The sequence below is a fragment of the Esox lucius genome, chromosome 11 (genome assembly GCF_011004845.1).
Source record: "Esox lucius isolate fEsoLuc1 chromosome 11, fEsoLuc1.pri, whole genome shotgun sequence".
NCBI lineage: Eukaryota > Metazoa > Chordata > Actinopteri > Esociformes > Esocidae > Esox > Esox lucius.
This window is the reverse complement of record NC_047579.1, coordinates 27,908,888-27,932,374: the sequence shown is the minus strand read 5'-3', so window position 1 is coordinate 27,932,374 and position 23,487 is coordinate 27,908,888. Positions and strand designations below refer to the sequence as shown.

The following is a 23,487-nucleotide window of genomic DNA, read 5'->3' as shown; positions in this document are numbered from 1 at the left end:
TTATAAACATGAAGTAACTGCAGCACTCTAGGACCTGGAAATGTATGTTTTGTGTAAGGTGACACTTGTAGATGGTCAGTGTGCATGTCTGGTATGTGTGGGAGGTATTTTCTTGAGGTAACTCTTGGGAATGCACAGAGGACTAACGTTCTCTGTTACCCTTTTGTTTGGTTTGTGTTGGTTTGTTGTCCAGTATTTCAAAGGGGGAGAACAGTCACATGATCATCCATCTGAAAAGTCCCACATTGCAAACAAGTCTTTGACTTAGAAGGAAAATTAGGAGTCGTAACTCATTGTAGCCCATTCAGATGGAGCAGTGCACATCCCCCTCCCCAAAAAACCCGCTGCACACCTGAACCTCATTTTGATTGGTGGTGACGTACTGTATGTCTAAGCCACGGGGGGGACACTTTTAGATGAGATCCCCTATTTAGAACCGCTTGTTTTAGGAGGAGGTTGGCCATTTAAATGGCGTGAAAATGAATGCACTCACTTCTGTAACTCGCTCTGGATCGTGTCAGTGTAGTCATGTGACTGTTGTTCCTCTTTAAATAGCATGCTTAAGTCAAATAAGTCAAAATAATGTACAAAATGTGTGGAAATTATGCATTTGAACTGTGAATCTGAATGGGGTGTATGGGGTTATATTGATTACTGAAATAATGAAAATAATGAAACAGAAAAATGTGTCTTATAAAATATTCAGACCAATGGAGAAACATGTCTCATAAAATACTAAAACTGATTGAAAACAGTACCTTATTAAATGGAAACATAGTCTGTTTTGCTTTCTGATTAATTCTAGATCTAGAATGTTTCATTATCATTCTCATGAACCCAATTCTGAACCTAATTTTGACTTAGAAATATTACAGGGCCATGTTGTGACAACTTCTAAAGTTTTCAAACACATCAAAAGCAGGTTTTTATGATCCTCGTTAATATTGCATCACTACTCTGATGGCTGAAACAGACAGTAATGCTTCACACTCACAATTACCAGTTTTTTTTATTATTTAACAGACAAGCCAGTATAGTGTATTGATTGAAAGACTCATGATCAACTTTATATGACTATTCATGTTCTAAATATGTTGTGAAACCCAAAGGTGACCAGTTCCTCTTAAATGCACTAGTTCCTCAAATTGAAGAGAAACTTTCTAATTTCAGAGTACTGACATTCACACTCAAATCTGTAAATAAACAGTCCCCAGTAAAATAAACAGTCTGTCTGTTCTCTGTGGGTCAGTGTTCACTCAGATCAATGAGATCTTTCTCAAGATAATTTTCTCCCTCCTGTCTCCTCTTCAGCCACTCAGCTCTAAGCTGCTTCACCTCCTCTCCATAATATTCATGTAGTTTGGTGAAATCCTCTAAAGGATCAATGTCCACTTGTGGCCATTCCCCATATGCTGAAACTGGTCCATTTATGGGTGTGACATGTGCGTTTCTCTTGGGCCAGAGCTTAGGGGATCTCTTACTGGTCACTTTGCTGGGCATGGGAGGGGCTTGTAAAACATGACTGCCTCTGTGGTTTCCTCCTTCTGTCCTCACTGGTACAGACATGAAGAAGGAGGAGGAGCATGAGTTCAGGGAAACCATGGATTGGGTAAGGCCTTCTGAGCTCTGACCAGTCACAGAGGAGTGTTGACTGGACTCACCAGGGCCTGCTTGACGTTTAGCCTCTGCTAAGCGAGAACAGAATACAGGTTGAGAGGTGCATAAAAAACACTTTTTTCATGTCAATACTTATAACATACCTGATAACTACTCTTATACAGTAGCTCTGGATATGATTGCCACCTAAAAAAAACTTCAAAGTCAATGTATTAAAGCATAAATGTAAGTAAACAGAGACACAAACCCCACACTCTACACGCTCACCTTCATATTGCTTCCCTAGGTCTCTGACCAGTAGTGCGAGGTAGCAGTGGCTGGCTGTGAGCAGGGCTTTGACCCAACACTCCTGCCCCAGTTGGTTTTCAGCAGCAAGCCTGTAGGTTTTCAGCCCTGACCCTCTGAATACCACAGAGAATGCAAAGAGCCCTCCCTCGGACTCACAGTGCTGGATGGCACAGCCCTCTAGGACAATAACCCCGAGCAGGTGGCGATCTGCCGGACGCTCCTGGTAGAAGAGCAGGTTGGCCTTCAGGACAAACCACCGCCTCTGGTAGGATGAGGTCCTCTCTTTCTGATGTGGTATTGTTAAGGTTAAGATGGCAAAATGAGGAGTAAGTCAACACAGTGTCAATGACAGTAAGTTATAAAGACTGAGAAAAGATGAGCAGAGAAATATTTTTTGCCATATAAGGGCTGATATACAAGCAGTGCATTTAGATGTTTAATTTCTGTCAGTGATTTATAAATGGGGGAGTGGAGTATGATATATTAAACGTAGGTTTGACAATACCTTTTTGTAGAGATATCCTTCTTTATCAACAGGTGAGGTGCAGGATAGGTAATGGGTTAAAATCTTCTCATGGATCTTCATTACAACACTCCAACAAAGACAGTACCCTTCAGGGGATGGGAGCCAGCCAATATAATTACAGTATTGTATAACATATATTAGTCAACATGTTTTTTTTCTTCTTGTCTGTCTGAAAGGAATATGTGCTTTCCTTTAGCAATAGTCAATGCTGTCTTTAACCCAGTTGCCAACGTCCTATATTCAGACAGTCCATTAATGATGATAATGATCGAAGATGTACACACAGTTTCCTTCTCTTGCCAGTCTATATCGGAAGAGTGGTGTTATTCAAGCTTACCTCTCAGGGTCACTCTCAACGCATCCAATGATAGCTATATGTTTTAGAATTTCTGCCATAGATCTTCAGTTGTTCCCCACACTCTTTTCTTACAGTGGCTGTGTTAACTGCAACACATCTAGAATAAGACAATGTTCCAGGTTACAAACACTGGTCCTCCCCTGGGTAGAGGACGAGTGTTGAAATATAAATAACTCAACCCACTTCCTGGTAACAAAACCCTGTCACACAATATTCTTTCTACCCTCTACGCTTGAGTCCACATATTGAATGGGGCCAACTTCCAAAGGAGCCAACACACCTATTACCCAGATACTATACATGGAGGAGGTGCTTTCTCTCACTTCCTGATTCTGTATAAAACATCAGGTTCATTTCCTCAGAGATCCTTTAGAAAAAATATCTTACTATTATTGCATTGTGTTCTTTAATTTAATCATGTGTTCTGGATTAAATGCTCTCAAGTTCCTCAGATTCATGCTTCAAAATGAGTCCTCTCAATAAGTCCTAGTTACAAGGCCCTAGACCTAGAACTTCAATCCTTTCAAATTAGTGCTATGTGGTAACTAGTCTGCAGTTTTTAATGCAAACATTTTGAAATAATGCAAACATTTTGATGAACATTCCTATGACCAAGGGAAAACTTGTGCTAGGACTACAATTTCAGAAATTGGGTTGAAGCTAGCTTAATGACCAGTAACCCAGATGGAAAACTCATGCAAACATATATGTACATACAGGTGCTGGTCATATAATTAGAAAATCATCAAAAAGTTTATTTATTTCAGTAATTCCATTCAAAAAGTGAAACTTGTATATTATATTCATTCATTGCACACTGACTGATATATTTCAAATGTTTATTTCTTTTAATTTTGATGATTATAACTGACAACTAATGAAAATCCCAAATTCAGTATCTCCGAAAATTAGGATATTACTTAAGGCCAATACAAAAAAAATATTTTTAGAAATGTTGGCCAACTGAAAAGAATGAACATGAAAAGTATGAGCATGTACAGCACTCAATACTTAGTTGGGGCTCATTTTGCCTGAATTACTGCAGCAATGTGGCGTGGCATGGAGTCAATCAGTCTGTGGCACTGCTCAGGTGTTATGAGAGCCCAGGTTGCTCTGATAGTGGCCTTCAGTCCTTCTGCATTGTTGGGTGTGGCGTATCGCATCTTCCTCTTCACAATACCCCATAATTTTCTATAGGGTTAAGGTCAGGCGAGTTTGCAGGCCAATTAAGATCAGGGATACCATGGTCCTTAAACCCGGTACTGGTAGCTTTGGCACTGTGTGCAGGTGCCAAGTCCTGTTGGAAAATGAAATCTGCATCTCCATAAAGTTGGTCAGCAGCAGGAAGCATGAAGTGATCTAAAACTTCCTGGTAGATGGCTGCGTTGACCTTGGACCTCAGAAAACACAGTGGACCAACACCAGCAGATGACATGGCACCCCAAACCATCACTGACTGTGGAAACTTTACACTGGACTTCAAGCAACGTGGCTTCTGTGCCTCTCCTCTCTTCCTCCAGACTCTGGGACCTTGATTTCCAAAGGAAATGCAAAAATTTACTTTTATCAGAGAACATAACTCAGCAGCAATCCAGCCCTTTTTGTCTTTAGCCCAGGCGAGACGCTTCTGGCGCTGTGTCTGGTTCAAGAGTGTGTGCAAGGTGTCAATGGTCGTCTATTGGACAGCTGTCAAGTCAGCAGTCTTCCCCATGATTGTGTTGCCTACAGAACTAGACTGAGAGACCATTTAAAACACAGGTGTCAAACCGGTTCCACGGAGGGCCGAGTGTCTGCAGGTTTTCGCTCTCACCTTGTACTTGATTGATTAATTAGTTCATTAATTGGTTAATTTCTATCCCCACCTGGTTGTTCAGGTCTGACCTGGGAACCAATTTAAAGGAAAACCCAAAGACCTGCAGACACTCGGCCCTCCGTGGAACCGGTTTGACACCCCTGATTTAAAACCTTTGCAGGTGTTTTGGGTTAATTAGCTGATTAGAGTGTGGCACCAGGTGTCTTCAATATTGAACCTATTCACAATATTCTAATTTTCTGAGATACTGAATTTGGGGTTTTCATTAGTTGTCAGTTATAATCATCAAAATTAAAAGAAAAAACACTTGAAATATATCAGTATGTGTGGAATGAATGTATACATTATACAAGTTTCACTTTTTGAATGGAATTACTGAAATAAATCAACTTTTTGATGATATTCTAATTATATGACCAGCACCTGTATATGTAGAGGGTTTCTCAACATATATTTACATATGTGCCCTGAATATGTTCATGAAATATATAACTTGCGCTTCTCACAATATCATAAAACAATGTATGTCACATATTTTAACGTTGAATATTATGTGTTAAAATAATGAAATATATGAATATACAGAACTTTAAGCATTCTCATCAACACATCATGGAATTGACCTTCAAGACATTTTCCAGAGAATCTCCACCAAAATGGGGAGCAAACCAACATAACCACCAGTCTAGGCCTTATTGCATTACATTAATTACTGTGAAAATACAATTATTATCTTTTACAAACACAAGCCTATTGTACAGTATGTATTTACCATAATTTCTATTAAATACATTGTAAATGCAAGTAAAGAAACAACTGGTTAGTGTCAGTCATCTTAATTTAATAAGGACCATTATTCACAGTATCATACAACTGCCATTGTGTCACAATATAATGATACATTTTTTGTAAATACACCAAAGTTTTGACTTCAGTCACTGTCAAGCAGAATATAGCACCTTTTTCAGTTTCAGTATAATAAACCACTTAGTACTAAATTATATAAGTTTACATAAAAAAAAAGACTCATTATGAAAACAATATGTATACATTTTAACACAGTATCATGAATGCCATTCCTCTCTTTAAAAGTACTTCAAAGAAACGACTAGATAACATAATAAACCCATGACAGGAAACAATACAAATATGGAAATATATCAGTTAGATGAAAATGCTAAATGCACATGACCTACTATAGTTTTGTAATTTATGTAAATATATTTACATGTATTTAAAACATATTAAAACATATTTGAAAACGTCCAGAATATGTAAATATATGTATGAAATATATGGCCATACATTAGTAATATATACAATACATATATAAGTATATGTTTCAAAAAATATGTAGGCACATATTAAAAATATATGTTTTCGAAATATATGTCAATACATAATACTTCCGTGTGGGAACTGAAAAGTTTCTAGATTGAAAAGAGACAGTTAACCCAGATTGGTTCCAAAGTCGTTGCTTCAAATGAGAATATGCTCTTGGTCAATTAATCTGTAAAATACTAAAATAATTATCATAAATTAATAAGGATCAAAGAGTTTCTCCCAAGAAAAAGGAGTGTCTTGCATGGGTCTGTACAGAATAACGCCACCAGCACATTGGAATAGATATGTTACAAAACATGCAAACACATTGTACAAAGTTGCACGTTCTGAAAACACCTGGCCCTGAACGGTTGGAATGTTTAGATTTTTCTTGGCAACGTGAACCCAGAATAGTACGCATCACGTTCGACATCACTTCCTGTTTAGTTAATGGATGGCGCTTACAGAATTTTCACACCACCAGGTATCTAGCTAGCGAGATTTGTTTTTCTGTATCTGTATTTAAATTCTTATTGTATTTTTCTGTTCTGAATTTCCATGTTGTGCAAGGTGCTGTGAAAGCTGGCTAAAGTACGCTCATCAGTTGCTGTGGTAGATGTCTGCGTTAGTTAGGGCTACTTGCTAAGGTTAACGCCAGGTTAGCCACACCACTAAAGTAGCTAGCTAGCTTGATCTCGTACTTAGCAAAACAAAACATGATGTTATTACCACGGTAGTAAGATCAAGATTAGCAATCAGTCGTGTAAGATAGCGCCACTTGGAATAGTGTAGTAGCATAAATATTGATCAGTGTGCATGTTTAGATAGCTTTATCGCTAATATTAGCCAGGGTCATTATTTGCTACGTCGTCAGTCGCAAAGATGTATTCATTACGCAAAACTATTTTGTTTGGTTCTGAAATGATTAGTAATAGGTAGTATATATTGGACATTTTCAGATTGGTCCATGCTTTGTTCTTTTTACAAACGGACAAATGTATGCTATGCAATAGAAACTTTGACATTACGTCGAATTTAGTTCTCACCTTCGTTGTTGTTAAAAAAAAAAAAAATGTTGTTGTTAAAACATATATGCAAACCGAATAAAATGGAGAATGCCCTACCTGAAACGGTTTGACGACGTGATTCTGAACTGTAAAGTTTTGTTTGGCGCTTACTAACTAGCGCGGGAGTTGTACTTCTATTTGACAAATTACAGTTCTTTCAGGAATATAGGAAACATATCTTTTGATTTTTCACTCATAATCAACAGCATGTCGAAAAGAAAAGTAACGTTCGGGGACGGTGATGGTGGAGAGTTGTTGGACTTGGACGAGGACGTCCCAAAGAAAAAGGTGCTTGCCATCACACCTGTGTGCAGTGCTATATGATATTCTTAAGCTCAAGCTAATTTTTTTCACATTTTTTACGTCTGACAAGCACAGCACTGTACAAGGTTTACACTCTTATGTTTGAATATATCTGTTAACTAGATGTATTTTTTTGTGGATTGTCTTTGCACTGACCAGTTTTTTTTCTCACCTGGGAACTCACCAGTTATGCGAAGATGTGCTTGGGCCAGGCTCCAGGTTCAAGGGAAAACATTCTCTGGACAGTGACGAAGAGGACGAGGAAGATGGAGAAAAGAGCAGCAAATACAACATGCTGGCCAGTGATGATGTGGAAGGTATGTCTTATCAAAAAATGTGTTCATAATTGGTAGCTGGGTCTTTAGTTATTACATGTCTAATGGTACCTTTTTTTGTTTTTTTAGGTCAAGAGGGAGCAACAATTGACTGTGATGAGGGGGTTCCCATCACACCCTTTAACCTGGATGAGGAGATGCAGGAAGGACACTTTGACTCTGAAGGGAACTACTTTGTTAAAAAGGAAGAGATGATCCGGGACAACTGGCTTGACAACATTGACTGGGTAACTCTTTTTTTTTTGTGTGCGTTACTTGACTAGTTGCTCACTTCAAAATAATATTTTATACAGTAATGCCTAATGTGTCTCACTTGAAAGGTGAAAATACGAGAGCAACCTGCAAAACGAAAAAAGAAAGGTCTGGCGGCCAAAAGGAGAAGGAGAATGGGTGATGAAGATGAGGCAGAGGAAGAAAAGCAGAGAGAAGAGAAGCAGGCGGACAGTGATGAAGGGGAAGACATGGAAGAAGAAAAGGAACCTGCAGAGGACCCTTTGGCCTCCTACAGCCAGAATCAACTCACAGAAGCTGTATTGGAGCTGCTGTTACCTGGGGAGAGTGTTGCCGCTGGTCTGCGCCGGCTTGGAGGCCTAGGTGGGCGGAAAAAGGGAAAACTAAGGGAAGAGAATGGCAAAGCTGAAGAAACCAATAGAGATACTGAAAAACTAGACAGGCTCACAGCACTGGCAGACAGACTTGTTGGGAGTGGGGTGTTTGAAATATACCAGCAGACATATGAAAAACTGGCCTACGTATTGAAAAAGAAGAGCCAGTCACAGCCAGGTGTGGGGAATAAACGTGGAGAGGTGGAGGAGGAGGAAGAGGATGAGCTTGACATGTTCGCAGACAAAATTGACGAAAAACATGGTGTCAAAGCTCCGGAAAAAGATAATGCTGATGAGACAGGTTAGTTATAGTAAACTGGTGTGAAATAAACTAGTTTCTAACCATTCATACTAATACTACAGTGGTGTATGTTGACTTTTGAGTTGTATGTGGAAACCTTTTGTTGGTCTTAACAGCGAGTGACGAGGTGATGTGGGAGTATAAATGGGACATAGAGGAGAATTCGGAACTCTACGGTCCCTTCAGCAGTCAGCAGATGCAGGTTTGAATTATCTTTGGTTTTACAATGGAAAACATTCACTCAGACATTTTCAATGTAACAAAAACTATTTTGCTCCTTACATAGTAGTTGTAGTTTAATTTACATTTTTTATTATTTTCTTAACAATCTGATAAGTCAACTTTGTATGGCTCATGAATTGCTGGTTCGTCCACCTGAAATCTGCTGCTGTTATTATTTCACCATTTTTTTATATGCATAGAGTACACTCTGTTTAATAAGGAAACATGCCATTTGAAGAGTATTGAAATTAATAATCTTTTGGGAATGTTTTTTACTGTTTTAATGTTTTCCATAAAAGATGTTTTGATATTAATGAACCAAAATGTTTTCTTTGATGGAATTAATATATGCTAGTAATCCCAATGTTCTATTTCTGTTTCAGGGTTGGGTGGATGAAGGCTATTTCAAAGATGGTGTTTACTGCAGAAGGATTAGACAAGGAAATAGTCAGTTCTACAATTCCAAAAGACTAGACTTTGATCTTTACACATGATTTTGATCTCCACACGAGTTTGGCTCTATCTTGCTTGCTTTTACACACATCCACATTTTCTGTTGTCTGATCTTTCATTGTGTGAAGCCTAAATGTCGTTTTAAAATAAACAAATATTACTTTATATTGTCCTGTATTTGTGTGCATTCCACTGTGTAACATCACGCTGGCTTTAGGAGAAAACGTTAGCTCAAATTTGGGTTACATGGAGTTGCTGCCTTAACAAGCCACTTTCCAGCTTTTCTGATTGGTTTTAATGTAACATCACTCAGGTTCACACGGGGATAAAGACCGCCCATTACCCAACATAATCCCCTAACCACAATGCAATTGGTTGAGCTAGATTTCTAGTTTCCTTTTATTGGGTCGATATTCTGGAGGGATTTCTATAATGTGTAAGCTTTGCGTTGATTGGTTTATTGATTGTTGTGCCGGTGGAAGTTGATGAACAAGGCGAAATGTTTATACTCGGCCGCCGTCCGGCTTGTTTATGATAATGATGTTTACAATGCTAACGAATAATACTTAAACTTCAAGCTTTTTCATGCAAATAATTATTACGGTGTGGTAAGTTTACTATTTGAAGTTGGCTAGCTACATGAAATATTACATTTTCCAATGCAATGTGTATGCTATTTAGCTAAAGGCAAACATCGCATTAACTGCAGCTAAGAACGTCGTTAGCCGCTTTGGTAGCGGCTAGTTTTGGCAGCAGCTAACTTTAGCAACGCTAGGTACGGTTGTGTTAATACTGTACTACCCTATGTTGACGTTAGCCTCATTGAGTGACTTAAAAAAAAAAAAAAATACCAATTTTGTACATAGCTAGCTACTCAGAACGCAAAGGGTTATTTAATTTAAATTCACGATATGCACAAACATCGACATGCACGATATGAATTAACATGTCGTAGTTAGCTAGCTTTGAATGTGAGCTAGCTAACATTGTAGGTGGGCAGCCACACCGGGTTTCCATCCCCATGACAACACTAAAAAGTGTCTTTCAAAAAAGTGCACATTAAAGACAAAAAAAAAGCTTTTTCAAAATGGGGCAAAAGCCTTGTACCAATTTGTCTTCAATAATTGGCGCCATTCTTAAAGTATGTGTAAAGAGACGATGTGAAGCTAATCGCAGATGTCGCTAGCGGGTAATTGTTTATTTTAAAGTAGTTTTCTATAGTGTGGTAAAAGGTCTAGTTATAGCTATTTTTCTATTCGATTATGTACAGAACTGTAATATTAGTTTCTCTTACATAGACGTTTATTTAGCAATTGCCGATCATGTACCGTGAACAACAAAGCTTTCGTAGTCATTTATTAAAGGTAATATCATGTTTATTGTCCTTTTCAGTCATGTTGATGTCCAGCATGGGACATGTTTGTGTTGTCTTTTCAGGGAAAGACAGTGGAAGAGATTGAGGATGTTGACCTAGTCCCCTGATTTGTTCCTTTTTAGTAGTATTTTCAATGGAGGGAGATTCCAAGGTTCCCCCAACCCCTTTAAGTATTCCCCTTCACAGCGAACCTCCACCCCACCTTCTCCCACTTTCCTCCAACGCCCTGAGGTATAGTTCCCCTAGCACCATTTGGTTTCTTCTTCCCCGGTTTTATTTTCTTCTTTGTTTTGCACACCCACATATTTAATACTCAATTACAATGTCCAAACAACAATTGCTTATGTTCCAGTTGTGAAGATGGCAAAAAGCCTGTTGACAGGAGGAGAAGTGGCCGCATTCAGAAGACATCGAAGCACCGAGAGCCCAAAGACAGAGTGGCAGCTCAGAAACCGTCCAGAAGAAAGGCATCACCCCCCAAGAGGGAGAGGGAGAGCAGCATGGTAGTCGCATGGTAGTTGCACATTATAAGGGATTATCAGAAGGGACTTGTTTGGTAATCCGTTCACTTCTCTTACCCTTAGGTGCAGCTGTCTCAGTCCCTGTCAGTTAAGCTAATGAGAACCGATACAACAGACAAACTGCTGAGAAAGGTATGCAGTAAGAGTGTATTTGTCTGTCAGTTTCTTTCTACTCTAGGTCATCTTAACCTTAATATTGCACTGGGTACTGCAGTGCCCTACACAAACCCTTGGTTTAAACGGGTGAAAGGCGTCCATTAATCCTCCTTTGCAGCCTGCTGCATCTTACTCACATTGAGGAGGAAATATTGTCTGCAAACCTGACTGGCCTAACTAGTCCTGGGATGGGCAACCAGTGACACCCATGTTGTAGGGATCAATATGTCCTCAGGCAAAAAACAAGCAAAGGAAACTTGGTTGGTCCTAAATTACTTTTGGGAGTTAAGATATAGTATAATTGTTAGATATATAGACAATTTACATTTTATGCCACAAAACCAGCTTTGAGCCTTTAAAACCCTACATTCCATGATGTACAGTTGTAAAATTAATGTATTGCACCGCTGGTTGCGTTGTTTCTATGGTCACTAATACCCATGATGCATCTACAAGCCTCAAATAGATGCGAAACGCCTCGGCCACTCAAAGGGAACACTTTAGGGCGTGTTGGGCCAAATTTTTTTTGCCACAACTTGTATACTTCTATAGAAGCATGTTCAATTGGCAGCATGATCTGTTGTTTGATGCCTTGAAGATAACTTGTTAATCTGAAACAAATGTCCGTTAGTGAACAGGTGATACTGCTATATTAAATGTTTCCGTTACAACGGTACACTGTTACAAAGCCGTGTGTGTGCTTCACAGAAACATGTTCCTTCGGTTTGAAGTCTTCAACATATCTTGTCTGGTTATTAAATGTTTTTAGAAGTATAATCCCTTATCGTTTCATGACTTAATTTAGAGGTAAATAATGACTACATCTGTTTTGATGTGGTCCTGAAAAATCCTGTTTAGAAATAGAACATGTTACAATGTTAATTTATTCTGGAGTGTAGTACACAAATTATACATTGGAACAGCCATTGTAAAGCCACTATTAACCCTTCCTGATGGCCTGTAGTGAATCTGTCTTTGGAAACCAAAGAAGAGATTCCGGCAAAACCCTGACAGCAGCCCCAGTGACTCTTTATCTTTGAGTGTTCTCAGCTGATAATTAGCATAATCATAACCTCGTCAAAAAGTTGGACCACCTGGTGTAGTTGGTGCTATAGATGGGACACACAATTATTGCACCATCAAAAGATGAATGTGCATTTCTTTATGAGCTGCCAGAAATGTAAGAGGCTGACAATTGTCTGAACACATCTTGACTAGTCAGTATGTCATTCTTGGTTTCATTTTTTATCAGTGACACTTAGGCTAGATTTTTATTTTAATATCTATTTCAATATGGCACAAGACACATCCTTCTACAGTTTTGCTATGATGAATTCACTGAGAGACCCCTCCGCCTTCAGCCCAATGTGGGCATAGTAAGCAAGCTTATTTGTGGTACACAACATCATCCGTAGCAACAGGGTCAACCCCGCCCTTTCTCTTAGCTTACAACTCCTCCCCATTCTTTAGTAAAAGTTGGTCTTAGCAGCTTTGTGAATACTTTTTAAGAGGAGACTCTTAGCTAGGAACGTATAGTGCTGTTTATGAGGTCTCCTAGTGGTAAGACAAAATGTTTTGTGAGTAAGGCCACAGATCTGTGGTATTTGCGCTTTTGACCGCCAACTTTCTGGAGCAAAACCAACAATTCATCTACAAATTATTGAGCTCCCCTCTTTCATTTGGCTTCCAGAGCGTGCAGTTGTGTTCAGCTTTAGAACAAGCACTACACCCATGTTGTTAACGATTGCTCTTCACAAAATGCAACCACAAAGCAATGACAATTAAATTTGACCTCGCATTATGATGTATCACCTCTAGCTCTTCTGCATAGAATATTGTAGCCTAGTTATTTGAAATAGTGTATTATAAAACTATTATGTAGAACTTCCAAATGAAACAAAAATGTTTCAACGCCCAGTTGATTAATTCAGTTAATGTACGAGGAAATTACATTTTATTTCCAAATGTTAATATGGTATGGGAAAACAGATGCATTTTAGTGTGCATTATCTAATTAGAATATATGGATGGAAATGACAAAATTCAGCATACAATATTAGTTAAAACACTCAAGCGTGTAAAATAGAGTTGTTGCTACAAAAACCCAGAAAGGACAGCATTTTTGTGTTAAATATGCAGTATCAGACTAGCGATTAACGACATTGAGTTTTTAAACCACAAATTTTGGGCTTGTTGTGTAAAATGTTGTATACATGTTGTCTATTAGTAGAATCGCTATCATACCTCAGTCTGCCTTTATGTTCAGTATGATTACATGGGACACAAATGAACAAATACATGAAACTGTACACAATTTTCGTGGCTCTTATATTGTCACTCTTACAACTCTTGTGCAAAAATTGCCAACTGCATCTTTAATGTTTAAAGAACTATTCAGTAAATAAGACTGAAGTAACTCAGTGATTATGCTGGGAAGGTGTTAATGACATATTTATATTCCAGAGCGATTTGGATCTCAATGTTGCATCAAGATATCAAATGTCTAAGTGAGTATGACTGTAACGTAGTCTGCAGTTTTTGTGCATATTGTTTTGTTTAAATATTCAGAAACTGATTTTAACCGTATCTGGAGAAAAGGATTAGGTCAGTGAAAGATGTGTTTATGGAAGATTGATTTTCTTTGTGATGAGAGATGGATGAGTAGATGAAGGAAATGGACTGAGATCTCAACATTTCAGATTAGCGGCAGGCTTGTCAAACTACGTTCAACCTCTTCATTTTGCCAACTCTAGTTCAAGGTACAGGTTATTAGTCAGGGAATTATTTAGTATGACTAATTTGTATGTATGAAACTAAGCTGTTAGTGATTTGCCTTAGTTTAATACCAGCACATCTAGTTGTACTTGGTTTAATTTGAGCTGTATTTATTACTTTTTTTTGTTTTTCTGTTCACATTTTCTTTTTTGTTTTTCCATTGTAGGCACAAGGAAACAAAAGGCACAAACAAAGTTACTCCATCCTCTTCCACGCACATTTTTAATGTGAAAACTGCTGGACAGAGTGAAGATGATTTTGATTTCAACCAATCAGACATGGAAGCCGATTACGACTGTGTGAAGTCCCCTGAACGACCGCCCTCAATGGCGCAATGGGTGATTGGCCCATTGTTTCAGTCGTTTAAATCCAAGATGGCCAGTTTCACTGAGATTGTCATGAGTCCAGTCCGACTTTTTAAACCTAATGGCTCCCCACCTGAACCAGATTTGGACATCTCTGCTTCTCATGGTTCTCCACAACAAGGACCTGGGTATGGGATAACCTCTGAAACAGTCAAGAACCCCTTTGAGGTTGGAAAAGTAGGACATGACTCTGCCTTTCGTAAATGCTTAAACTTCAGCATGAACTTTGAAACCCACAGCACTCTTACCAATAATTTAATTCAGCCTGAAGATAAGCAAAGTGACACCCTTGGGTCAAACAGCTCAGAAAAGGAGATTAATAATGATTATTTACCGTGTAAGCAGAGTAGGCGTCTACTAAGAAGTAGTATTAAGGATGGTTCTGATTCAACCGAGTCCAAGTTAAACTCATCCTTCCAACACCCTGACTCGTCAAGTGTCTCATGTGGCCCCAAGCTGGTTCCTAAAGTTCAAATAGAGAAACAGAAGGATTCTACGCTTGAACTGCAAAGACCAATGTGCCAACAACTTGTTTGTCAAAATACATCTGAAATACAAAGCTGTCCTCCTGCTACAACTGGAGCATCTGATGCCGAGAGCTTCTCTAGTTTACCAGCTGAAATTGTAGACTTTAAGCCCAAGGCCAAACCGCTTACAGCAAAATGTTATGAAGAGACAAAAGTCTGGGACTCGAATGACAGTGAAAGAAGTAGCCCTACCTCTCCAGGGACTCTCTGTCAGGCAGATAACAGTTCAGCAAGTGTTGGGTTGCCTCAAGACCAAAATATGTTATGTGGTCACCAGTTGGGTATCTCTGTTCGAAGAAGCCCAAGAAAACCATTAAATGTTAGTGTAAATGAAATTACACTGAATAACCATGCATTAGTCAGTCAGTCTCTTCAAAATGAGTGTGAAGAAAAGCAAAGCCATATGGCAGGCCGGGCAAAGAGAGCCAAGAGGAGATGCTTAGCAGCACCTCTTACAACAATCAAGAAGGACAGGAAAAGAGTGAAACTGATGAAAGGAGAGAGATGGGAAGAGGTTACAAGAACAGAAGACACCGTAGATAATGACTTAGAAAGTTCCACATTATCTCCAGTAGAACACACAATAGATGTAGAACCTGTCATGCCCAGAGTAGGAATGGAACCATATGATGAACCTCACTCTCTTAAAAGGATGGGGCTTCCTCGGGTTCATTCTACCATGTACATCAAAACAACTCAAAAACCGTCTGAAACACATGTACTTTTGATGCAGGTGAAGGACAAGGGGGGAGGACGAAGAGAGAGTATTAAAAATATGTCTCAAACACTAGAGGCCACTTCAACTGATGGCAGTGTATTAGAGCATATTAATAGGACTTTGTGTGATAATAGCACAGGACCCTGCAGTATTAGGGATGTAACCAGTGCCTTAACATATGATGGAAATGACTGTAGTTCAGCATGTAATCTGGAGATGGAAACCACCATGACAACCACTTTGAATCAGGAATTTCCTGTTTCTGGGCAGCACTTAGATGTCATCGGGAAGAGACCTCAACCCAGATCCAAAAGTCTGCAAAAATACACCACCAAGAAGAGGAACATTTCCCCAATGGTTGAAATTAGGTCCTCTCATAGCAACCCTAAGTGTCCTAAGTTGAATGAGACTGCACCAGAAGAGAGTTTTCCACTGACATCCCGCAGGTCTGTTAATTGGAGCTCATCCCAAGACCGTGGCACATCGGTGAGGCTACCTGAGGGTGTCCTTCACTTGAACTCATTGCAGCCCAGCAAAGATGACAATGTCAATGTAGATTCTAGATCTTCAGACATGACTCAACCGACATTACATACTAATGCAGTTGTGGATGTCCATAAAGAGGCAAGCTGGGAAGAAGAAATGACTGGATCTTGCAAAAGTTCTAATAAAAAGGGTAACGAATCTAGCAAATCCTCTGTCACTAAATTACTGGTGGCTAAGAGGTTGGAGAAACCTATTGTTGATGATAAGGGAGACAGACAAGGCTCTTTCATAGAGGACAATAACAAGACCTCTGACTCCCAGGGACTTGATCAAATAAAAGTTGAAGATAGATCTTGGCCTTGGAAAAACTGTCCAAAATCTTTTATTAAAGTGAACAAAAATCTAGTGAAAAACTATTTGGCAATGCAAGGAAATGTTGTAAGGGACCCAGTAGAAGAGGTACTTTCCACTGCCTCTAAACCTCCTGACCTTAGCCAGAATCATACTGATGATGTCATGGAGGTGGAGAAAGACGGGAATGAGTGTTCCCAGACCCGGCTGCGGGGAAGGGGCCAAAAAAAGAAAGCACCGACTCTGAGTAAGAAGCACAGGCCTGTAGTCAAGGTGCAGCAGAAAGAAGAGAGAATGGCAGAGGTTGGTGAGCGGTTTACTAAGAAACTGTTGCGCAGCTACTCCTGTCCAGAAATCCCTGTCCTTGTGCACCATGACAGCCAGCCAAACGCCTTCCTGCGGGGCAGGATCATCTCCGTACCTCGACTGCACCCTGCCCTCCTTCCTCCTGTCCCCCTTCCTCCTGCATTGTCCCGGCGAGCACGTCGTCACACTGTATCTAGTGGGGAAATTGAGCGGGACATTGCGCCGTTATGCCTGCGTAAGGAGGTTTTCCCATCTAGAAGGTCAGATTTCTTTGGCAGCCCATCACCAAGTACACCACTCTCGCCTTCCACGTCTATCTCTGCCCGGGCCACCTGCTTCCTGTCAAGCCCCCTGGCTTTTCTCTCTAGGAAATTGCAAAAAGGAAGCCAGGCTGCCACTAGTAGTGCTTGCGGTCATGCCTCCTCTACCCCCTTCAGTGGTTTTTCTTTCACTTCATCCTGCTCTTCTTTGCGGCACCTGTTCTCCAGTTCCGATCCCAGTGACCTCCTGAGCCCAGACATATCCTCTGCTTCAGTCTCCTCCATTTGCAGGTAAAACACTTTACCCTGTCTTTGGTAACAACTGTTTTACTTTTTCATTATGCTAGTTGAAGATGATATAAATTGTACCCTGTTTCCAGTGCATTGTCCCAGATTCCCCTAGAGGGTGAGGGTGAGACCAGCAAGCAGCGTGAAGAGGATGGGGAGAATGTTGAGAACAGTGACTGTTTCAGTCTTGAGTTTGAAGCTATGCGAATGAGAGAGGAAAAAGCTTTGTCAGATTCTGAAATTAAGGTACACTCACTACATAGTGATTATGTCAATAATATAGTTAGCCCATCACATGCATTAAAGTTGAGTATAAATGCAAGTCAGCCTTACACCCACCATCATTATTAAAGGGATAGTTTGACCAAAAGTAAGATTTGAGTGAAATTCTGCTGTGCCATTATTGTTGTGTCATCATTAATAATAATGAATTGGCTTTATATAGCTCCTTCCTACCAACTCAGGTCCTCAAAGCACTTAAATAGGGGAACTACCTCATCAACCAACAGTTAGAATGCTCACTAGATGTCAGCAATCTTTGTAACACATGCTGGTGTTTGTGCCGGTTTCTTTATATGTTTGCATAACATCATTGTCTGAAACAGTTGGAAAGCTGCAAGCATGAGGAACGAAGGAAAGTGTCATCGATTCGAATTCGCAAAGCCTTACCAAAACCCCTCCACAACCTCACACCAATGGGCCTGCCCAAGCCTATCCGGTATGTGTATTGGCCAGTTCGTTTGTATTTTGAACTAACTCTTTATGGTGTGATGGTTTGCCAGCATGTATAGCAGTAATCTTGTAGCAGTACTTGTAAACGTGAAGCCCGGTAGATTACAATCCACACAGTTTGCAATGATCCTATTTGTGTGTTACATCAGGGTGAAGAAGAAAGAGTTCAGTTTGGAGGAAATCTACACTAATAAAAACTTCACCAAGCCCCCTGAAAGGTTAGACTGTCGACTCAGGCACCACATTTTCTATCCTGCTGTACATTATTTAATGAGCGAGTATGAGTTTTACATGTAATCATTATATCTCTGTTACTTTCCCTTTCATTCATCATATCCTTGTTTCTTTTATCAGGCGGCTGGAGACCATATTTGAGGTGCCACTCAGTCGACGGGATGGGTCTCAGGCCTTCCTTGGCCAGAAGCGCATGAAGCGTTTTTTGGAGTTCCCTGAGGTGGGTGTGGTCAGAAAGCCAAGGAAGCCCCTTGTTGGTGCTGGGGCAGGGGGCGGCTCATCCAGAAAAGCTGGGGTGGGCTCTTCTTTTGGAAGACCTAAGCGAGGAGTTTGCCCCTCTTCAAAAGATGACTCCACTGTTAATCTACTGGAGCTAGATTCACTTCTTTGTGCCAAGCTTGATCAACTGGATTCCTGGTTAGCTTTCGACGAGGAGATCTGTTGACAAATTTCATTCAGTAGTAGAGGGTCATCTACTTTAAGTATCCAAGAAGAATGCAGATGAACATCAGTGTTTGAAGCACTTTTGACAAAGCATATTTGCCTTTCGAAAATGTCTGTCACTAAAATAACCTCAGTCCTATGTCGCCTTCCGGCCAACATCAAGCTTGTCCTTAGCTTCTGTAGGTTTGTACAACGTATTATTTTTGAGGGGTATCATTTACCGTCCATTGAGTCATCATGGAGTTTTTGTGTTCGTATTAGTATGTGTTGATAATGACATGGTATGTGTTATAACATTTGGATATGGATGTAATGCATTTTTCTTCATTGATTTACGTCAGTGGGTATGAGTAGTTGTGTATTTGAAACTGCTACCTACTGTTAGTTCTGTGCTCATTTTATAAAGTGCATTCTTAATATGGTAGTGCCTCAGATTTTGAATCATAATTAAACCCTTTCTGATTATAATTATTTGGTGCTGAATCCTAACTTAGGGTGACCATGTGCAGCTCAAATCTTTGGATATTTTCTATTAACATGAATGTATTTTACAGGTGGTTGTAGGCACATGGTTCTCAATTAGATATTCCATCTTTACTGCTCAACTTCAAATGTAAAGCAATATGTTCTTCTGATGGTAAATCTGAGCTGTAAGTGCAAACATTTGATTGGCAACTAGTGTCAGTGAAAATGGGCAACTAGTGTCAGTGAAAATGGGCAACTAGTGTCAGTGAAAATGGGCAACTAGTGTCAGTGAAAATGGGCAACTAGCTTCATTTTGAATGTAGATTTCAAGTGGCAGCTACTTGCAAGAAATATTAAGCACCATCGCTGCATTCAGTTAAAATGTTCACTCGAGTCGGATGTGTCAATCAATACAGTCAGTTCTGGAGCATAGCAAACACACCTACATTTTAGGCTAAATTGCAGCTGTGAAATAATGTTTATACAGTGTTTTGCCTTTTATATAATTTACATTTAAGTAATTATGTAGAAACACTTATCCTGAGTGACTTACAGTACTGAGTGCATGTTTTCATAATTGTTTTGTCAGTCCTTTGAATTGCCACCTGATAATATTCCAGCCAAGTTTTGTATTGTATACATGTTTATATCCTTCACATCAGGGTCATTATTATAGCAAGTTAAATCTACATTGTCCATTTCTAAATGTTTTAAATTGTGTCAAATTGGATGTTGAAATTGCATGACACTCCAATGCACACACTGATCAATGCAGGTTAGCACCATTGTTTTGCAGAATTGGTATCCTGTAATGCAAATGCTTTGACAGTACAATATAACCCTTTGCAAATTGCTAGTATATACAAATCACTTACTTTTTTAACTTTTATATTTCTGAAATATTTGTATGTCCTGTGTTAAGCTGTTGAAGTAATGTACCTGTATTTGTATGCATTTCTTTTTACAGCTAGAGAGTTGCTTCATAGTGAGTAAAGATTATATGTAGCTACTTCAAATAATGTAAATGGGGAGGGGGGGAATCTGAGCAAATGTATATTAATTTTATTACAAAATTCTTTGAACTACTTGTGTAAACACAATAAAGTAACAACAGTTAACAGAAATAGTAATGTAATCGAAAATAAGTTTTATAAAGGTTTGGTAACTTTAGTCAAAGGTTTAACAGTTTTCACAGTTTAAAGCAAAAACACTGCCCCAATTTCATTTTACCTAGTTAACAATCTGTCCCTTTGACATTTCCATTTAGTTAATTGCATAGCAATTATCAAGCAGCTGAAAGTGTGCTATTCTTAAAAAGATCTAGTCAGGCCTTTATGCAGGTTTTGTATTATGTTCATACTGGACTTACCTTTTGCTTTGTTCAGTATTAAACGCATGAATGTTAGCAATGAGATTTTGTCCATTAAATTCTGTATCAAAGTAACTTGTGTTTTTGGCCGTTTGCACATAACAGCCTCTTAATGACCTCTTCAGTTTGACTACTGAATGTGAAATTCAGTGGAATGTTTAGTGGGAGACAAATGAGACATGCCTTTGTAGATAGCAGCAAGACTATCAGATTTATACTCAGCCGGGCTATCTGGAGGTTAGTTTTTGTTGTTGACTGCCTCACAGTGCCATTACAGTTTTAAGTTTGGAAGTGTTGCCCAGCAATCTAAGCTGCGTCTGTTGGACATTTACTGCTTCAGCATGTGGTCAGATCCGGTCAAGTGCTTCTTCGGCAAAACTCTCCTCACTATTGGATAAAGAAAATGTAACAAATGTTTCTTGAAGAAGTTGGACAGTTGTCCTGTATGTATCTTTCTAATGTTGGAGGTTCCAGGAAATTGGTCAGTCTATAAATGTCAGTAGGTAGGACACAAGTACTGTAAGTACTGGGATGAGTATCAAAATGGCCACCCACACCACAATTGAAATTATCCCAATTTTTTTTGCCTTTTGGGAATAGAGCTGAGCTTTTTCTGGATCCGTTTTTCTTGTCTCCTTAGCCTACAAAAAATAGAAAAAAGCTGAAATTATTTAAATGGAGAAAATATCTCAAGTGTTGATTCTGAAATTTGGGCAAGCATTTAGTTATTAGTGTTTCAAAAACTTTGAATTCACCTTGACTGAGTTTATCAAAGAAAAAATGCCGATGCAGGAAAATCCACAGATAATGCTGCAGATGGCTAGTTTTCTGAAGTCCCTGTGAGCGCCACATGAGAGAACGGCATCGGCATGGCTACAGCCATTGTCTACTTGAATGCCAGGGGTGTCATTTAGGGCCTGTTTTTCTTCATCATTTCCTGTGACAGCAGCCAGTTGAAGATCAGCCCTTGGTTCTGATTGAGCCGACATCTCTGGGGAGACTCGCCAGGGTTCAGACGGAGTACACGGTGCTATGTCTGAACAAATTAAGACAATAATGTAAGTTTGATAAGCACTGAGTTATTTGAAGTTGTAAACGTTTCTTACAGGTTGTAGATAACATTGTTGTTCAACTTTCCAAATAATATTCTACTGTCATGCCAAATGTTTTTCTGCCTGGTACTTTCCACCAATAGATGATTGTTAGGGAATAGGGAATAAGGTATGCACTGAGTCACTGTCAAACAGAAGCTTGAAGAACTGGAATGATGAGACGGATGACTAGCGCGCTACTGAGTCTATGCCAAAGTACATAACATTACCATGGAGAAGAAAAAAACAATCACAATTCACAAGTTTTGTCCCTGCCGAAACCCTCCTATTTCCTTAAACTGTAGTTTTGGTAATTATATCACCAACCACAAAATGTTACTGCTGTAATATTCACATGAGACAAGAATACACTTTTTTCCTCTTCCATATGACTGCTTAATGTAACTGATTACTTATGTTGCCTAAGAATTAAACTTTAAACAGGAATGTAATACTAACAGTAATGTCAGTCTAAGCAACATACCATTATCGGGGCTTTACTCTTGAGCTCTCTGCAACTAATAAAGGAGAAGTGTTTTAAGAAAATAACGAAGTGGGTAACTCCTGACATTTAGTGTTGATAACTCAAAAGAGGAGCTTACTCTTTTCACATAATGTAGTCTAATAAAAAATATATATCACGGAGAGAACAACATAACAGTATGGTTGGAGATAAACAAATAGTATAATGAAACATTAGTATGTGACACACCTTAAAAGATACTTACATACTACTCTAAGCTTGAATTTCACTGTGCAGCTCTGGAGATGTTTGTCTACTTTCAATTTTACCTAAAATCCGCACCAATGATAGACAGGTATGGGGATTACTGCTGATATTTTCCTTTAATTATCCTCTTTTCTTCAAGTTTTAGGTCACAGCTGCTAGTTGTTTACTGCTTCCTCTTTAGTTTCAATAGACTTGGGTTAAAATATCCCATTGTACTTCAGAGATTTAGTTGTACATTTTCTTGAGCTGTCTCCGAGTTGATTGTTATCAGATCACATTGAAAGTAAGTCACTGAAAATGAAAGAAGCTCCAGATTTGAGTGCAGTGAAACTACTACCCTCCACACCCACTATTGTTAATGATTTCTGTAGACCACTCCTCCTCGACTCAGGTCCTGTTTTAACATTTATAATTCATTAAACTCTACCTTCTCAGTCTACACATCAATCACACTGTGGAATACTGTGGTTCTTAGAAATGTCTTTCCCGTGCCTTGCTTTTTCTGGGCAACATTCCTGAGTAACTTGCTTGGGTGAGTTACAACATGTCTTGCCTTATAAGGCCAAACAAACAACTTGATTTCCTTCAAGTCTGCTCTTGATCCTCTACGTGTGCATACCATTTATTTTAACCCCATTTATTCCAACCACATTCTGTCCCCATTCGTCAATTATTTTTCATTTAACCAAGGTTTGGAGACATTTAATATTCCTACCTTGCCAGGGAGTTTTATATATACACTGCTCAAAAGAATTAAGGGAACATTTAAATATCACAGTATAACACCAAATCAGTTAAACTTCAGGGATATCAATCTGTCCATTTAGGAAGCATAAGCAATTGTGAATCAGTGTCACCCGTTTTCATGCAAATGACAGTGATATCAGGTGCACTGGTGAGGCAACAGCAAGACAACCCCCAAAAAGGCAATGGTTTTGCAGGTGATAGCCACAGACATTTGTTCTCTCCTTATCCTTCCTAACTAATTCTTCTCTAGTTTTGCGTTTTTCTAGTGTCCTTGTCACTACTGGTAGCATGAGGCGGTACCTGCAGTCCACTCAGTTTGCACAGGTACTCCAGCTC

At 39.2% G+C, this 23,487-nt stretch overlaps 3 protein-coding genes and 1 long non-coding RNA gene across 9 annotated transcripts; 2 read left to right on the top strand and 2 right to left on the bottom strand.

Annotated features, from left to right (window-relative positions):
• Nucleotides 1-990: 990 nt before the first annotated feature.
• On the bottom strand, nt 991-3,025 carry zgc:153733 (family with sequence similarity 109, member A). Of its 2 annotated transcripts, none has more exons than XM_010874160.4 (4): nt 2,769-3,025; nt 2,411-2,517; nt 1,885-2,191; nt 991-1,688 (listed from the first exon to the last, which is right to left on the bottom strand). In XM_010874160.4, exons 2-4 carry the CDS (start codon nt 2,489-2,491, stop codon nt 1,246-1,248), a joined length of 831 nt encoding a protein of 276 aa, XP_010872462.1. In that variant the 5' UTR covers nt 2,492-2,517; nt 2,769-3,025; the 3' UTR covers nt 991-1,245.
• Nucleotides 3,026-6,299: 3,274 nt separating this feature from the next.
• On the top strand, nt 6,300-9,376 carry cd2bp2 (CD2 (cytoplasmic tail) binding protein 2). The gene is made up of 7 exons (XM_010874158.4): nt 6,300-6,409; nt 7,199-7,280; nt 7,483-7,612; nt 7,700-7,857; nt 7,951-8,536; nt 8,653-8,738; nt 9,142-9,376. Exons 2-7 carry the CDS (start codon nt 7,200-7,202, stop codon nt 9,250-9,252), a joined length of 1,152 nt encoding a protein of 383 aa, XP_010872460.2. The 5' UTR covers nt 6,300-6,409; nt 7,199; the 3' UTR covers nt 9,253-9,376.
• A 90-nt stretch (nt 9,377-9,466) lies between these two features.
• On the top strand, nt 9,467-20,626 carry prr14 (proline rich 14). Of its 5 annotated transcripts, none has more exons than XM_010874155.5 (10): nt 9,467-9,647; nt 10,649-10,817; nt 10,939-11,089; nt 11,171-11,239; nt 13,727-13,770; nt 14,205-17,342; nt 17,432-17,585; nt 17,945-18,057; nt 18,221-18,289; nt 18,426-20,626. In XM_010874155.5, the coding sequence occupies exons 2-10, from the start codon at nt 10,720-10,722 to the stop codon at nt 18,748-18,750; spliced, it is 4,161 nt and encodes a 1,386-aa protein (XP_010872457.2). In that variant the 5' UTR covers nt 9,467-9,647; nt 10,649-10,719; the 3' UTR covers nt 18,751-20,626. The 5 variants fall into 5 exon arrangements, with proteins under 5 accessions (XP_010872457.2, XP_010872459.2, XP_010872456.2 ...); XM_010874157.5 differs by lacking the exon at nt 9,467-9,647 and adding an exon at nt 9,669-9,819 and having other exon boundaries at nt 10,709-10,817; XM_010874154.5 differs by lacking the exon at nt 9,467-9,647 and adding an exon at nt 9,669-9,819.
• LOC105012963 lies at nt 20,173-23,188 on the bottom strand. The gene is made up of 3 exons (XR_828211.4): nt 22,403-23,188; nt 21,339-21,619; nt 20,173-21,224 (listed from the first exon to the last, which is right to left on the bottom strand). It is a non-coding gene; the product is annotated as an uncharacterized LOC105012963 (long non-coding RNA).
• Between the last annotated feature and the right edge of the window lie 299 nt (nt 23,189-23,487).